This window comes from Wasmannia auropunctata, unplaced genomic scaffold (genome assembly GCF_000956235.1).
Source record: "Wasmannia auropunctata unplaced genomic scaffold, wasmannia.A_1.0 LD336001.1, whole genome shotgun sequence".
In the NCBI taxonomy this organism is placed as follows: Eukaryota; Metazoa; Arthropoda; class Insecta; order Hymenoptera; family Formicidae; genus Wasmannia; species Wasmannia auropunctata.
Genome location: NW_012026889.1, coordinates 1,001,653 through 1,019,081, shown reverse-complemented (window position 1 = coordinate 1,019,081; position 17,429 = coordinate 1,001,653). Strand labels below are relative to the sequence as shown.

General features: G+C 43.7%; 1 protein-coding gene across 1 annotated transcript in view; it reads left to right on the top strand.

Moving 5' to 3' along the window:
* Window positions 1–17,429, top strand: part of LOC105453254 (serine/arginine repetitive matrix protein 2) — a 282,577-nt gene that overhangs the window by 87,193 nt on the left and 177,955 nt on the right. The window contains exon 7 of the mRNA XM_011695046.1: window positions 3,192–3,291. Within this exon, the coding sequence (XP_011693348.1) occupies window positions 3,192–3,291 (100 nt within the window). The remainder of the gene's footprint in view (window positions 1–3,191; window positions 3,292–17,429) is intronic.

Genomic DNA, 17,429 nt, shown 5'->3' with positions numbered 1-17,429 from the left:
TCTTCCACGTGTTTTAAATTACGGCGATAATCCTGCTTTCTCTAGAATATGATTTGTGATTTTTTTTTGTCGAAGAGACTTTTATAAGAATTTTGAAATTATTGTTTGTTGCGATTTTTTAGTGTTGAACTCTCTCTTGATTTAATTCTGAAATTGTACATTTCACTTGAATTTATATAAACTATTAAATTCCGCTATTTTTTTTTATTTCGTACTTAATCACGTTGTTTCATCGCGAGTCTGATGGGCGGAGAGCTTTTTATTTTCAATCGCGTGCAATTCGAAGATAAGTGGCATCTCGGCATTCTGATCAAGAAAAAAAAAATACTTCGAATTCAAGAGACTTTCTTTACTCAGGCACGTATCATATATGTACATGTGAATCGTACTTCAGAGCCTGCAGGCAGCACGTAAGAGCTCTTCTCTTTGCGTATACGTGATCGAGATGCTCTCGTGCGCGTGCGAGACACATAAGCGGAGCACATAACGCTCGTGTGTATCTGCCGGAATGCAATGGCCTAGGTGAAATGCCTGGCTCCGTGCCAGAGACTTTAACCTCAATTTGCAATAAAACACACACGAGAGAGAGAGAGAGAGAGAGAGAGAGAGAGAGAGAGAGAGAGAGAGAGACGGAGGAAGGAAAATAGAGAAAGAATATACGAGAGGGTGGATTCTTCCGCACGGACGCGCACGCGGCTCGTCTCGCAGGTCCTCGCTCCCTGCTCTCCTGTACAGAAATGCGAAATGCTGTGCAGCCGGCACAGGACGATCTGTGCACGGCGAGGTATGCCGAATGAATTTTTCAGTAACATTAATTCGAGAAATTTCTCTTGATTTTCTGGTCATGGCTTTGAGAATCTTCTATATGCTCACCGTCGCGTTCTCGCTACGGTGACATAATCCTTCGGAGGATTAGGCCTGAAAGCCGGAGATTGTGCGATTAACTATCTGCCGTCGGCATTTCCTCCGCTAACATCATTGGCGATCTTATCGTAACGGTTGTGATGGATATTATAATTGAAATATACAGCGTTATAATAGTAATTTTTAACCGACTTTATTTTCAAAATGTATTTTATGCTATTAGATAATATTGATGACGTGGGAAATATATCATGAATGTATCGAGATAAAAAAGTAGATCAAGATTTTGTGGACGCCACATCACTATCTAAATGAAAAATGAAGTTGGGGGTCATAGAATTAATGTACATACATATGATAAATTATTGGAATATCATAAAATATCGAAAGATCGATTTAACTTTTAATGAAACAGAGAAAATTTATTAATCCTCGGGAGACTATACTTTCGTATTTGCGTCCGTTTGTATCGCGTGTTACGACCTGTGGAAGACGTGCAATCTTACGAGACGATCGCGCTTGGTATGCGAAGGAAAATTACAGTATGCCAAGCGGCGTTATATCCCGGGGAGAAAACTTAAGGTGTAAAAAATTTCAGTAATTTAGCGAAGCACTCTCAAGACCTAACTTCATTTTTGCGAAAGTCTAGGATTTTTATTACAAGATGCCTGGAATACCCTGACACGACGGATTCCGGTAATTTAGTCTGCACCTATTTTCGTCCCCTTTCTTTTCATCGCTATGCAACTGCGGCCACTGCGGGTATTACGTTACGCTACATTATCTCGTGGTCCAACTAATGTATGTTGGGCATCCTCCCTACTCACGATTTTATGCAGTTTTTAACGGGGCGAGCACAAAGTGTACGTTTACTCGGCTAAAATTTCGAAGAGGAGCCAATAAATTCCGAGCGATCGGGGATAAAGTATCCTTCTCTCGAGTCAGCATGAAGACCCTGTTTGTTTAGACCTTATCCTCTCGGAGAACGTTCGTTTGTATTTAATTACAACGCCCCACGCCCCTTTGAGAGCCCCACTAAGAAACATTAGTCTCCGGACTCGTCGTGGAATTCGTCGTTAAAATTTAGGTCGTCGTCTCGCGTCGTGTGTACGCGAGACATTCGCTCGACGCTCGCTCGCGTTTATCTCGAAGCGCGCTTCTTCCCCGTCCGCGTCCGTTTATCACCGCGGCAATAAACGCGGCAGTTAAACAAAGAACGGTAACCCGCCTTGTCCTGGTCCGCCTCCGTGCCTTCCGCGCCGATTCCCCGGGTGCCGGTGGCTTTACGAGCGGCGACGAAGACCCCGGGACTGACTGTTACGATTATCTGACTGCGGGTACGTACATACGTACCGCACATAGCGCAAGCAAGGACGAAGGGTAACGAAGTACGACGACGACGACGACGACGACGACGAAAACGACGAAAACGATGCGGGAAGGAGATAGAGACCTCTGGAGCCATCCAGAGTCTATATAAAGTCTTGCGGCTCTGGCGCTGCGCGATTTTACCCGTGGCGAAAGTCACACGAACTGAAACGTCACAGATGTGCTACCGATTGCGCGGAAAGACGTAGCGAATGGCTCCTATTCATGCCGTACGTTCGAGAGGTTCGGAACGATTATTTCTTTGCTGTTTCCACCGCATAAAACACAACACGACGCTCTTGATTCCGACGTTATATCGACATACACACTTTTAAGCAAACGGATATTTCGTGCGAGAGTTTTCTCGAAAGTGAGGCAAAACAGACGTGGTTTCTCTTAATTTTATTACATTACTTCTTTTGCTCGTGTTCATTACTACTTTATATATTATTATTAAGGATATTATTTTAACGAGTTCTGTAATATCGCACGAAAATCGATTCTGCCGCAGTGTATAATTATAGTTGAGCCGCAATGTCTGTGGCGTGCCTGTAATCTGCGTGATCGGTCGAGCTGTAATAAATCGGTACAATCGTTTATTTTAATCCACAGTCAGCTGACTCCGAAAGAAAGCGTGGAAACATTTTCGTTGCACGCGAGGTATCAGCATTCGATGCTCAATCTACGTCTGCGATTTGTCTTCGTTAAAAATTAGAATAACACAGTCACGTTTATTTAAGTAGATCAGTCTACCTTTATTCAAGACTTGTTTTCTTGTAAAACATTACTAAAAGTGTACAAAATTATTTCTACATGGGCTTGAGTGAGCAACAAAAAGCTACATTTGCGGATATAGTTGTATCTTTGTATATACATATTCATTTTTTTATTTTTATATTAATTCTTGCGTTTCCGAATAATTAAAAAAAATTAATTGATGTTTTTTATTTGTTGTTTAGCCACGACCTGGAAGAAGGCCTCGAAGACGGCCGGGAAACGCGGCGCAGCTACAGACAACCCCTAGGGTACAAAGCCCGATATCACAGCAGCTCGAAAAAGGTAAGTGATTTCCGCAATTTATATATATATATATATATATTTTTTATTTCGTTACACGGAGAAGAGTTTCGATTAACAGTAAGTTTGCAAAGCGAATCGCAAAGTATCGCGTCACCGTAATTGACTGTCGTTTGCGAAAAATCGAGAAAATCGCGTTTTACCAAGTATCTATTTCAAATACGACATGCAAGCATCTGCTAACGTTATTACACATTTTAACATTATTATACATTTGAGAGAACTGTGTCGAAGAACTTTATATTTGCACATACCGCACGATATCTGAAGTAATTAAAGCTCTACCAACGATTTCAAAGTAAAGAAACTTTCACAGAAATTCAAGTTTCTCTCGGGAGCTCCACCGAGATTTTTCCGTAAATGATAGTCAATTCCGAAAGCGAGAGAGGAACTTCCCTCGTCCCGAAACGACTGACGATAATCGCGAGTGGCGTGCTATTTGAAATTGAGATTTAATGAGAACGCAAATGGAGAGAAACTCCCCCCCACCCCTCTCTCCTCTCTCTCGTAGGTAAGTGCGGGAGAAGCTCGGTTGCCCGAAATTCATTAGTCGGTTCGCGGAATGTCTGCCCCGCTAATTTCTCTCTGGGGCGGAAGTGGTGGCGGTATTCGCGCGCTGATGAATACTGTTTTAATCGTGTTCCGAAGGCAGTGAACTTTCGTAACGGCGGGGGAGAAAGAGGGGCAGGGGGGGACGGCTCGCGCGCGCACAACGGTCGGGAGTTTCTCGGGGACTTCATCGGGAGGCGAGCTCGAAGCGCGGGCGCCGCCGTGCGCCGATAAATCTTTTTAAGTCGATGAACGCGATCGGCCGGCCGCGTCGCCGGCCCGATACTCGAGGGTCAGGCCGACACAATCGCGGCCGACGGCCGTTAATCGTTATCGGATAGTAAAAGCTTATCCGGCGCTCGGTTTCCGATAGCCGTTGCCACGGTCTTATTCGACATGCCATTCTTGCCCGCGTTTTGTTGGGAGGGGGGGGGGAGGGAAGGGAGATCGTTTCACCGATCGATCGTACCGAACAATCTCGCCCTCGCGCGCGCGTCCGCGCCCGCGAACAACAAGACGAACGAAAGGGTTCTGATTTAACAACGCGATCCCCGGCGTCTCGGGTATCATAATAAAAGCGCGATAAAAGCGCCGTCTGATATCGCGCTCGCGTCGTGTCGTACATCGGCAAGCGCTCGTAAACATCGCGAGTTAGGGCGTAGGAAGTGCGTGAAAAACCGATTGTTGCTAAGGCAAATAATACCCGCTGCTGTTTCTGATACGAAGGAGAATGAGACGTGTCACATCTGAAACTGTTGCAGTTTTTTCACTTTCCAGAGATATATTTATGATGCTTTTAAATTAAAGGACCCGATAACGTCTATTCTGTAATTAATGTGAAATCGATGTCTCGTTCGTTAAAATGTTAGGACGTCAATAACTTTCGCGTCACGAGTGATTGAAAATTAAGAGTTGAAAATTAAGTTTCTGCAGCGCAATTAAACAGCAAATCCCTGAACTTTATTTGCTATCACGACTCAGTGATGCAAAATCAACTTTGAATATTAAAAAGATTACAGCTAACGATGATTACCAGAAATATAATTTTCGAATTCATCCAAGGGAGTTCAATCCTTGAAAGGAATTTCTGTTAAGAAATTTCTAAAATAGTCAATCTGATATAGTCAATAAATAAATCACACACTTTTTTCCCATCCGACATTACAGAGAAACTGTGTTTGCATTATATATCTCCGGAAGAACATTAATCTAGAAATATGCGCAACATCGCACAAAGTTGGCGAAGTGACGCGCGGAACGCACCCGTTACGTACGAAATGGCATCGCCGATAAACCGCCAGTTATCGGGGCCAATAACTATAACTCTCCCCCACCACGTCTCGCGCACCGACGCCAAGGCGGAAGAGCCCAGTAGTGAGCTACCGCATAGCTCTGTCGACCCAGTGTCCAGGTCTTCGGCATGGTCGATGAAGCGAGGTCAAACGGGGTCGTCGTTGCCCTCGTCCTCGTCGTCGTCGTCTTCATCGTCGTCGTCTATAGATGCGCGCCGAATCGACCCGCGCGAAGGTCAGACAAGCCGGGCTCGGTGACTCCTCGTGTCCCCCATGCCTCCGAGGGCTGTGTGAAGTTGGCACCCCATTTTTAAAAATTCAATATTTTAAACACAGTTCCATTGGCACCCACAATAGTTCTATAGTTCCTGATAGACAAGAACAATAGTTCCGTCGATTTAATACAAAAAAATTGAATTTTTAAAATATGGGGTGCTAACTTCCCGTAGCACCCCATTTTGTAAAAAATGTTAAATGAACCGTGGAATTCTATAGTTCTCGAAGAGTTCTATAGTTCCTGCACAATTTTAACAATAGTTCCGCACAATTAACATTTTTAATCAATTTTTTATTCCGACCGCTGGCACCCCATATTTAAAAAGTATGGGGTGCTGGCAGTTCCGGTCGTTTTGCTGACAGTTCTCGACAGTTCTCGCATAGTTCTGATAATTTTTATGCATTTGCAAAAGAGTTCTCGCCTCTAACTATTTTTAATCAATTTTTTATTCCGACCGCTGGCACCCCATTTTTAATAAGTACGGGGTGCTGGCAGTTCCGGTCGTTTTCCTGACAGTTCTCGACAGTTCTCGCATAGTTCTGATAATTTTTATGCATTTGCAAAAGAGTTCTCGTTTCTAACTATTTTTAAATTAGTGCCAGCGGTCGAAATAAAAAATTGTTTAAAAATAGTTAGAGACGAGAACTCTTTTGCAAATGCATAACAATTATCACAACTATGCGAGAACTGTCGAGAACTGTCAGGAAAACGACCGGAACTGCCAGCACCCCATACTTATTAAAAATGGGGTGCCAGCGGTCAGATTGAAAAATGGTTTAAAAATAGTTAGAGACGAGAACTCTTTTGCAAATGCATAACAATTATCAGAACTATGCGAGAACTGTCGAGAACTGTCAGGAAAACGACCGGAACTGCCAGCACCCCGTACTTATTAAAAATGGGGTGCCAGCGGTCGGAATAAAAAATTGATTAAAAATAGTTAGAGGCGAGAACTCTTTTGCAAATGCATAAATATTATCAGAACTATGCGAGAACTGTCGAGAACTGTCAGCAAAACGACCGGAACTGCCAGCACCCCATACTTATTGAAGATGAGGTGCCAGCGGTCGGAATAAAAAATTGATTAAAAATTATTAGAGACGAGAACTCTTTTGCAAATGCATAAAAATTATCAGAACTATGCGAGAACTGTCGAAAACTGTCAGCAAAACGACCGGAACTGCCAGCACCCCGTACTTATTAAAAATGGGGTGCCAGCGGTCAGATTGAAAAATGGTTTAAAAATAGTTAGAGACGAGAACTCTTTTGCAAATGCATAACAATTATCAGAACTATGCGAGAACTGTCGAGAACTGTCAGGAAAACGACCGGAACTGCCAGCACCCCATACTTTTTAAATATGAGGTGCCAGAGGTCGGAATAAAAAATTGATTAAAAATAGTTAGAGGCGAGAACTCTTTTGCAAATGCATAAATATTATCAGAACTATGCGAGAACTGTCGAGAACTGTCAGGAAAACGACCGGAACTGCCAGCACCCCATACTTTTTAAATATGGGGTGCCAGCGGTCGGATTAAAAAATTGTTTAAAAATGTTAATTGTGCGGAACTATTGTTAAAATTGTGCAGGAACTATAGAACTCTTCAAGAACTATAGAATTCCATGGTTCATTTAACATTTTTTACAAAATGGGGTGCTACGGGAAGTTAGCACCCCATATTTTAAAAATTCAATTTTTTGTATTAAATCGACGGAACTATTGTTCTTGTCTATCAGGAACTATAGAACTATTGTGGGTGCCAATGGAACTGTGTTTAAAATATTGATTTTTTAAAAATGGGGTGCCAACTTCACACAGCCGCCTCCGAGCGATTCGGCTCCGCGTTCATTCATGGACTCGCCAGGAGGCTGCCAGGAACCGGGGTGTTATTTCGAGTGCGAGAGAGCCGGCCGCACGGCCGTACGATATGAAAAAAGGGTGTAACACGATCGAGGGTGGGTAGGGCGAGAGATGGTAGGCGAGATGGAAGACGGGGCGAGAGAAAAGGAACGGCACGAGAGGACGGAGGAACGCATTGGGAGAAACGGGTTACGGGTGAGGGAACGCGGGGGGAGAAGCGGAGTGAGAAGGAGCATATAGTCATATATAGCTGAGGGACGAGGGAAATAAATGGTTCGAGGAACCGGCAGAAACCGGTTCGCGGACAAAAGACACGTTGCGCCGGCACCGCCATCGAGCAATTCAAGGGATGAGAAGGAAGGAGAAGAAGAAGAAGGAGAAGAAAAAGGAATCGTTTTGGAGGATTGCGGGACGCGAGAGGGTAAGAGATGAGGAAAGGCTGACTCAGGAGGAAGAAAAGGGTCCTGGTGATTCCGATGGAAGAGGCCGGTAACCTCCCACCGGCCTCTCAAGCCTGTGTTACGCGATCTAAAATTCGCGAACAGAATTTTATCAAAATATTTTTATGGTAACATCTATGTCTGTAAAATTGAAACGCGTTCTCTTCAATCTTTTATAGCATATGCAGACAATTTTATTGTACAAACAATACGTGCCAGATATACGTAAGAGGCAAAAGATGGATATGTTCAGAAAATTTGTATGTTTAAATTAATATTATTTAGAGTGCAATTCTTCACAACAGTTTGTAAAAACGAGATCTTATTTTACCTCTTTGTATGTAAGAATTAATAATGAAAATTTGTCAAATGGATCGTGTGAAAGGGACATAATACAGGTCGAGGAACGAGAACTGCACGGTCTTCGTTCGCGGTGAATTCGCTCTAATCCTCAAGAGGCCGTTTCTTAGCTCCATTTCTTCAGGGTCCCTCCGCGGCCTACCTCTTGTCTATTTATCTTCCTTTCTCTCGTTCTCTGGGTTACTCGAGCTCTCATTACGAGCGGTCGTTTATTCGTTCTGTTCTTCTTCCTGATTTGCACCCACTGAAAACCTGTCCTAATTTCGATCGGCTACAGTTTCTTTCCACCTTTGACCGCGACATTGAGCATTTGCGGAATTTCCATTGAGAAACAATTATTTGTGATACTTTAACAATATCGAGGAACATTACTCGATTCGTAATCGAAAATAGGATATCACAGCTGTGATACAGTATTGTTTAACTAGCGTTTTTAATATCGATAAACTGTTGTTTAATATTAGATAAATATTTGCATTTGATATTGAATATTCTCAGCGTCGATATTTTGTCCTCCGATATCAATTTGTCGACATTTAAAAAATATTCGGCGGATATTTCAATATACTCGACACATTTTCACAATAGACAGATACCTATTAACGCACTGATGGCTAACTTCAATACTGCAAAATAGCGATATTAATCGATATTAAATTTGAGCGATAATATATGATGAATACTAATACGGTGAGATGCATTGCGTGATGAACTAATCGTGATTATGGCGCCAGTTGATTTAACGACCTGGACCTGAAATTAAATTCCAATTTAGAGAATCCACGTGAAATCGATTGCGTCAAAACGTTGCTATCGGGTTTTCGGTTAGCGCCACGTTTTTAGTCTAAATTGAAGGATAACAGATTGTTGTCGATGAAGTTTTGGAGCACCAGGAAAATATCCAAATCAGGAATGGCTCGTGAATAATTCAAAAGTTTCGTCTGTCTTTTTGCACGATCATCGCGGCGAGTTTTTCGCGATTTTCGAATAACACAGCGGTTTCTGACTTTACGAGACCAAATAAAATTACCTCCCATCGTCTCTCCCGGTGAATATTCCTGGAATCTCTGATCTCTTCCTGGTTATCTCTTTATAGTCCGAGTTTAAGAAAATCAACGTTAAATTCTTCAAATAACTTCAAGTCGAGCTCGTTAGTAAGTTCTCGATTATTTAACAGAAATCATGATTTAGCAAAATCTTAAATACTGATATAGCTGGTATCATACTGGATGCTGGATCTATTTTTATTAGCTGACGCTTATTACAATTATTTTATCGTGCATTATTTGGATTATTAATTAATTATTTATTGTTTATTTATCTGTATAATTTTTATGAAAGTCTTACATCTGATGCTCCATTTATAAATCAGTCTGTAAATCTATATATTATTGCGAATTTGTGTCAACTTCAACAGCGCGATTTATTCGAGAAACGCTCTCATGTCTTGAGATCGTCCCGCGAACGGGAAGATTCAAAGCCGATCTTTCTTTCCGCGAGTGGCAAACCAGAGGTATCGCGCGGTGGTGGATCGTGCTAATAAAATAACGAGACCCCGCAGTTCTTTGAAGTGGCACTCTCGCGGTCGTCGGTATAATTCCTTGCATCCTGGGCCCTCGTCGACATCCCGCCGCTCGTTCGGGATCTCCTTTTTTTATTTTCACGAGGGCTATATACGTCGCAAAAATAAACGACCGGCGTAAGCGCGTGTCGGATGACACATTGCTGAAAATACAACCCAAGCGACCGCGTCGCGCCAAGAGCGCTGATGTCTCACGGTAATTACGGCCTGGAAAAATAAAAAGGGCGATGCAAAAGAGAAGACGGCGCCGGCGACAGGAGGGGGAGGGGAGGGGGTGCTGTCGATGCACGGCCCTTTATAGCTGCGCCTATATTTGGACGATTGCGTATGTCAGAAGCTACATAATTTTGAACTATATCCGTTGAACTGTCTCTCGGTCATCGCGAAAAATCCTTTGTACGTCATAATTTTTATAAATTTATTTACAATTTTCCTTATAATGTCAATTGGCACATTTTTAATATGAAAACGGTTCTCTCTCAACAATTTAAAAAGACATCGATGATATAGATAATGGACTGATAATCTAGAGACTGTTACGTTTATAGATCAAGGCTTGTTAGAGGGTAATTTATATACATTATGCCAATTTTCTGCGGTCACGGAAGTATTAGGTCTTGCGAGCAATTTATGAAACGAGACGTTTCTCGTTCGCGTTTATACCTCGCACACGAGCTTTCGCGGACGGAGATGACATTCCTGTCATTTTATATATGCAATTACATTTTAATTATCTCTGGTATCGAACGTTGCCGCGGCAACTTGTAATATCGAAATTACTGGGTCGTTAAATGTTACGCGGGAACATTGTTAACTCGCCAGTTCAACAATGCAGCATCCGAAGCGAATATGAATAATTCATTAGCAGGTGGAGGGGGGCAGGACGGAAGGGGGAGGGAGAGTAACGGGAGAAGCGGGGAGGGGAATGAATTGTTATCGTTCTCGAGGTAAGGCAGAGCAGTGAAAGCGTTACGTCGCGCGCGGCATTTACATGGAAATTCCGTACGCATTTGGCGAAACGTGCTTTTCGCCCCGTCTCGTCTCGTCTCGTCTCGTCTCGTTCTCGTTTCGAGAGAGACGAGACGGGCTTCACGGGCTGCGTATATAAAGGCCGACCCTTCGAACCAATTACGCGAGACCTCGTTGGCTTCGCTTCTCGGGAAATTACACCTCCCACCACCATCCGTACCTTACGCGGCGTTCTTCATTCCCGCCTTTCTAACCCTTTGCTTTCCTCATCCCTTTGCAGCCCTCTTCGCTCTCAATATTTGTTCTGTCTCGATCGATCAACTCGCAGCCTGATACCTCATTTCGACTCGCGTTACGCCGTTACGGGAGATCGTTCTGACACCACGCGGGAGAGAGGGGTTCGGTGAATTTAGGAGCACGCTGCAGCAGGCGAACAATGTGCGCTTAAATATTCAAGCGTCCGCATCGACGTCGCGCGATAGTTTAACGCGAGAGCCATTGTGTCCCCGGCGTGCGTTTTTAAAGAGCGTTGTTTATTCCGTGGGAGCTTTACGAGGAGTATAGGGAGAGTCCGTTGAAATTCCAAACGCAATTACGTCTTGCGTTATATTCGACCCGGGGCGGGGTAAATTAAATTTCACCGACGCGCTGAAATAAAATGTTGATGAAAAAGCTAGGCTTTTTGGCCTCTCGATTACATTTTTAAGAGGCGTCTTTATAATACGCGTAGGTGGACAATTATATCAGATTATGCGACTGATGTATTATTCGATGAAAAAAAAAAACGGAACGATAAAAACGGACGGACAATAGCTGGAAATGTATACACGCTTGTATATTTCAGCGTTACTGGAATTGCTTTCGGGATTAGGCGATATATCGTTTCGGTATATCGTTGAATTCGCGGAATCGCGTCACGTACGGCGGCATTGTAAGCAATCAATTCCACGTTCCTGCGAGAATAATTCATCACCGCGTCGTGTCTGTCGTCGATTCCTCTGGGTCGGTGTAACCGAAATCGTTTCCCAATGCACGTATCGCACTCTCTCTTTCTCTCTCTCTCTCCCGGCTCTCTTCCCCTTCTCTCTCGCTCCTTCGTCGACTCGGCTTCACGCACGAACGCACCGCGAACGCGAGTTTCTATACTAATTATACGTGGATGGGCATAATGCTCGATGCACCTGATACCGATAATCATGTCGCCGCGAAATGCGCATCGAAGTTCCCCGGTGTATACACGTCGACAGATGGATACTCTCATAAGTCTTGCAACGAACTTCCGGCGGCCGCGGGACGGATGGAGGTACAATTAAAACGACCGCGAGTGCGAGAGAGATGGAAACGGCTGATTAACCCTTCGTCGTCGATTGCAACGCGTTCACGGAACGAGTAGAATCGCATCGTTTGTCGCAAGTTTGTTCTCACCGCGCGATTCGTCAGCGTTTCGAGCTCTCCTTTCTCTTTTTGTTTTTATTTTTTAGCGTGAAAGCGACCGCTCGATAATTGTCGGCTGAAAGAGATTTCGCTGCAACGAGGGGGAAACGGTCGCGACAACGCGACGCGGTACCCGGGAAGCGTTGCCCCGAAAGAGTGAACGTTTCGCCAGACGAATTCGTTTTGTCGGAGCTGCACGAATTTCGCGCACACGCTCGAACGGATAGGACCGAACCGGGTGTATAGGGTGTGCCCGGCACACGTGCGAGAGTGCGGGCGTGTATCGCGAATGAACGGCAAATTAAAGCATTGTCAGGCAGCACGTGGGCGGTCTGTCGCGCTACGTAATGTATGCACTCAACATTATGCGCGCTGCGCCGAATGCTGCAGCATACACGCCGATACGGCGAGTTATCCGGTTCGCATAACGACGTCCGTTAGCAGCCGACGCGAATGTAGTCCGCGAATACGTGGTCGGCGAAAGAATATCATGTTCGACCGGAATGCGAATTCTGCATCATGCGTTAATAGATACGAGGAGCGGACGCGTTAAATGCAGTTGTACAGTACAGATTGACAAGTCACACGCGATGTGTCACATTATAAAAATCAATGTGGAAACATCGGATTTATTGGAAAACTGAAAGCTCACGGTGTGTAATATATCGGGATTTTCTATTAAAAACTATTATTTATCAAAGATTTTTAAATACACTCAGCGGTCATGTGATATCTTATAGACGCGAGTTAGCGGGATATTGTCACAAATATTAAAGCTACTTTTTTAATTCTAATGAAATTACAATTGGTCCAATCCGTGCTGTGTAGGTATGCATAGGCACACTATTCCCCATCCAATATCGATAAATATGATTAGTACTAATGTATGCCTTATCTGCGCGACTCCATTTCCGCGTGGAATATCCGTCGTAAAGTGCAGCGTTGTACTCTTCCGCGTGGCTTCGTAACGGGAGTGACACGTTAATTCTGCATTCGGTCGGCGAGTAAGAGTTTTAACGGTTTACGAGCGCAATAAAAAGGGGGGCCGTACGATGTAGTTTCTGTCGAGAGCGCGCACCGCGCCGGATAAGGATTATCGGGGAAACTCCCCGCGGAGTTATACGTCATTATGCGAGCGTCGATATTTTGCATGAGAAGCAGCCGGCGAGAAAGAAGTGTAAACGCTTTCAAGGGGGAAAGAGGTGCGCAGGACCGCGCGGAAACGCCTCCTCTCCAAAGATTCACGCGCGAACACGCGTGCCGTGCGAACGCACGCGCGCGTATAGCACGCGGCGAGACGATAACATCCTCCGTTATCGTTCGTGCGCAGGCAGTAAAGCGAAACGCCCGCTCGTAAAAAAAAAAAAACGCGAGTATCGAACGTTATTCTTTCCCGGCTTTCGGAAAGTCGTGCGAGGGGCGCGGGGGATTCGACTCGTAATATCGAGCGTGTAACAGCTCGAGCCCGCGTACGCGCGTTTCCCGTTCAAATCCCCGCACCGCCATTCCCGTCGCGTGCGCCGCATCCGATAAAAGCGTTCAATAAAGGCGCGGGAGACGTTACAGCGCGCGCCTGATGCGCGCGCGACGACACGCTTAATGCATCCCCTACGGCCGGGATCGTAACTCATAACTGATTCACTCGCAAATTATAGTTACAAACGCAATTTGTAACTATAATTTGTAATCGGATGGTAACTAAATTACGAAAGTAATTTCCGCTTCCCGCGTCCGCGACGGTTAATTCCAGTCGATGCGACGGGCGAGCGGAGATTGTAATGATATCTCTCTCGATCGGAACATCGATATTTTCTCTCGCGCGTTGCCCTTGTTATAAATATATATTCAATATCCATGGCTTTCCGACTGCATTTACGCGGTAAATCGGGACACAAATCACAATCTGAATTTTAATAGATCATTCATACTAAATTTAAATTCTCTCAATTTTTCTTCTCTCTTGGACAAAGTACAATCACATCACATTGTTTCAGCAATTGTAATCGCTATTATCCGATCGGTAATATGACACGTTAGCAGGCTTTATTCATTCGTAAAAAACTGCTTTCACAGCGTTCGCCCGGAACCGAGCGTAGGAGACTCGCGATCGGTATCGGCGTCGCGTTGGCACACGCGTATATACAGTATATGCGGCTCTTATTGCCGCAATCCGCGAGCGGAAGAAAAGTGCGGATCGATGCGAGAGTCGGACACAATGACCGCGAACACCGGCGCGCGAGCTCGCCCACGCGCGACGAGGTGCGACTTTTGAATGAATCGTCGCGCCGTGATGACTCATCGATCGGCGCGACGGGACTCGCGGCCGATAAATCGCGTTTCGGAATTAATTGCCGGCTCGTTCGAGCGCGAAGGGACACGAGGGGGGGGGGAGAGGTAGTGTACTCGCTTTCGACACGGCGTGGTCACGTTGTTATATTGAAATTCATCGGCGCGTGTGTCGGCTTTTATTGGGTCCTGCATTCCGAGCGCAATAAACCTTAATAGCTCGAAATCCACGCCCCGCTTTTACATACGAATCGATTTCGCGATTCGCGTTTGTGTGATCGGAGTGTATATATACGGGTAGTGTTACGGGATATTTGTAACAACGACCAGGGCAATTTTCCATAGTTCTCGATGTGCTTCCGTTAGATAAAGTTCGAGCCTTCGATTGGAGCAAAAGCTTTTAAAAAGTTGGATAAGTTATCTTTATATTTTGGGGAGCGAGATTAACGCAAGTTCTGTGTAAATGAAATCGTGCAAGGGTTGAACGTTCAAGCCTGTAATTTCGCTCGTGCGCATATAGCTTTTTTAATTTCACAGTTCAAGTATTACTGAAGTATATTACTACTTGATTGTGCGATACGTAAGAAAAAGATAAATTTTGCTGAGCAATATAAAATAATATTATCTGAGCTGCGGATAGTAATTGATAAATCGATGAGCATGGTGCAATTACGAGTCCATGCACGTGTGCTCTGTGCGATATTTGATCAATTTTAATCGCCTGTAAAATGCAAAAAATGCATTTCTGTACAAGTTTTCCTGAATAGCTTCATCATCAATGTGAAATTAATGTCGACCTCGTGGATCAAAGCGAGCCGTAATATCAGCTCATTATGCTTATATTTACGTTACGTTTGTATCAAATTGCGCGGAGTGAAACGTCGACGGTGCGTCGCAGTGAACCGGTTTTAATATCGACCTTAATCAACGTCGCGCCCATTGTCGCTCGCTTTAATTGAAATCGTAAATGGTAATTAAATTTTTCCGGCGGCGGTGGCGGTGGCGAATCGTTGAAATCCAGGGGGCAAAATGCCGAGCGTGGTTTTACCGAGCCCGCCATTAAATTTGCGAGAAATTTTGCGCATAAATTGCACGCGCTATTGATCTCTACCGCTGTACGTACGTGCGTGCATTCGCATGGATAGGAATGTTTTCGCGTTTAATTTCAAATCCTCTCGAATCGTCCCCGACGTTTCGTCGACGCGATATATTTGACGAGATGAATTCATCGGTCGATCGGGAACTTGTATTATTTTTTTCTCTTGTTCGGCGATACCGGGCGCGCCACATGTATGATTATATTCTGAGAGAGAGAGAGGGAGAGAGAGAGTGAGGATTTTATTAACGGAGGAGGATAGATATATAACGGAGAGCCGTCATGTACACACGCATTCCGCGCGTGTACAGGGGGTCGTACCAGTCGAACAACGCGCTTGTTAAAATGATTTTGGTCCGTCTCGTAATTGTATTATGTGCGATTCGCGTGTTGGATACACATCGATACCTTCGTTGATCGTTTTTTATTGTATGCGAGACAAAAAAATCGAATCGGATTGTTCGGTTCGGAATTTTTTTCGGAAAAACTCTGCGGAAAATCTCGTATTTAATTTTCAACAATGATCGCTCAGCTTTAACGAAATACAATCCATTTGTATGCCAAATATATAACAATCGTTAACTTCTATGCGCGCGACCGAGATCTAACGAAATGACGTTTTCGGCATTCGTGTGGAGAGATTGTTCACGGGTTGTGAATATATCGAAGTTTCCGCGACCCGATGATTAAATTATTGCAGCGCGCAAAAATAATTGCGGATGCGGTGGCGCTGGTGACAATATTGTTAGCCACGCTTTTTCGATAATGCAATTCTGATGGTTACAACATTGACGATATGCTGGGAGCAGCGAGCTTTCATTCCCAAGATTATTTTCATGCCGAGATGCATTTCTCGCTTTCACACGTCTGACGATAACGGCATTCGTTTTCCGCGCACGAGTGCTTCTCTCCGTATCGTATAGTATCGACGCTATCAAAATTGTAATTTTCTCTGGGATAGAATTTTACCAATTACGACTTTATTAAATTACAACGTGAAGTATAAAAAATGAAATTTTTAACGAACAAAAAAAGCCAATAAAATATAACAAAATTTAAATAAATTAGATATTAAAATACATATTAAAATAATTTTTCGAGGATAAAGCACAAAAGCTCGATATTTACATTGATTATATTTTATAATTTTTCCGATAATACGTTTCGAAATTATGAAACAATTTTTCTCTGCGACGATTTCAAGCGAAGTGTTCTCTTTCGTGTGTAGATAGAAATTCCAACGCGTTGTGACAGAAACCAGCGTTTGTACATAGATCATCGTTTGCAGATCGTCACTGTCCGCATGCACTATCGGGGATCCGCATTTCCACGTGGCAGCCGACACACGGCACCGTAACGAATTTGTTTGTAGTACCTACACAGGTGGGCGGCGGTCCCCGGGTAATTAAGCAGCTACATTCGTTCCGGTTTAAGCACGACCGGCTCGTTTTGCCCACTAGTTGCAGAAACTCTCGAATAATTATTGTTGCGAAACTTTCCGCTCTGCTCCGCATACGCTTGATTTCCTCTTTACTGCCCTAAGCGCGCGCGCGCGTTCGTATTTATCTGAAATTCCCTCTGTCAGGGATATTGGATTTCCTGTGCTTTTCAGCATTATAAAGGTACTTGAAAATCGCATTTTCAGATAAAAAAAATAAATACTTGGTTGAATTTCACGCGTAACAAACATCATACGTGAATATGAGATTAAATTGTATTTAATTTCAGAAGAAGAGCTGTCTTAATAGAATTTTTTTTTTTTTTAATATAAGCATATAAAAATTGAAGTTTTTTTTATTACGATTGTTTGATGCAATGTCGAAATGGAAGTGTAGAAATTTTTATTCCAAATTTCTGATTTTATTTGAATATTTCACAAACAGCGTAACATGATATAATATTTTATATTGAAGGATATTACGCGTCTGAATAGTTCGAATTAGGAGTCTTTTCGAAATTCTCGAAATATTACGA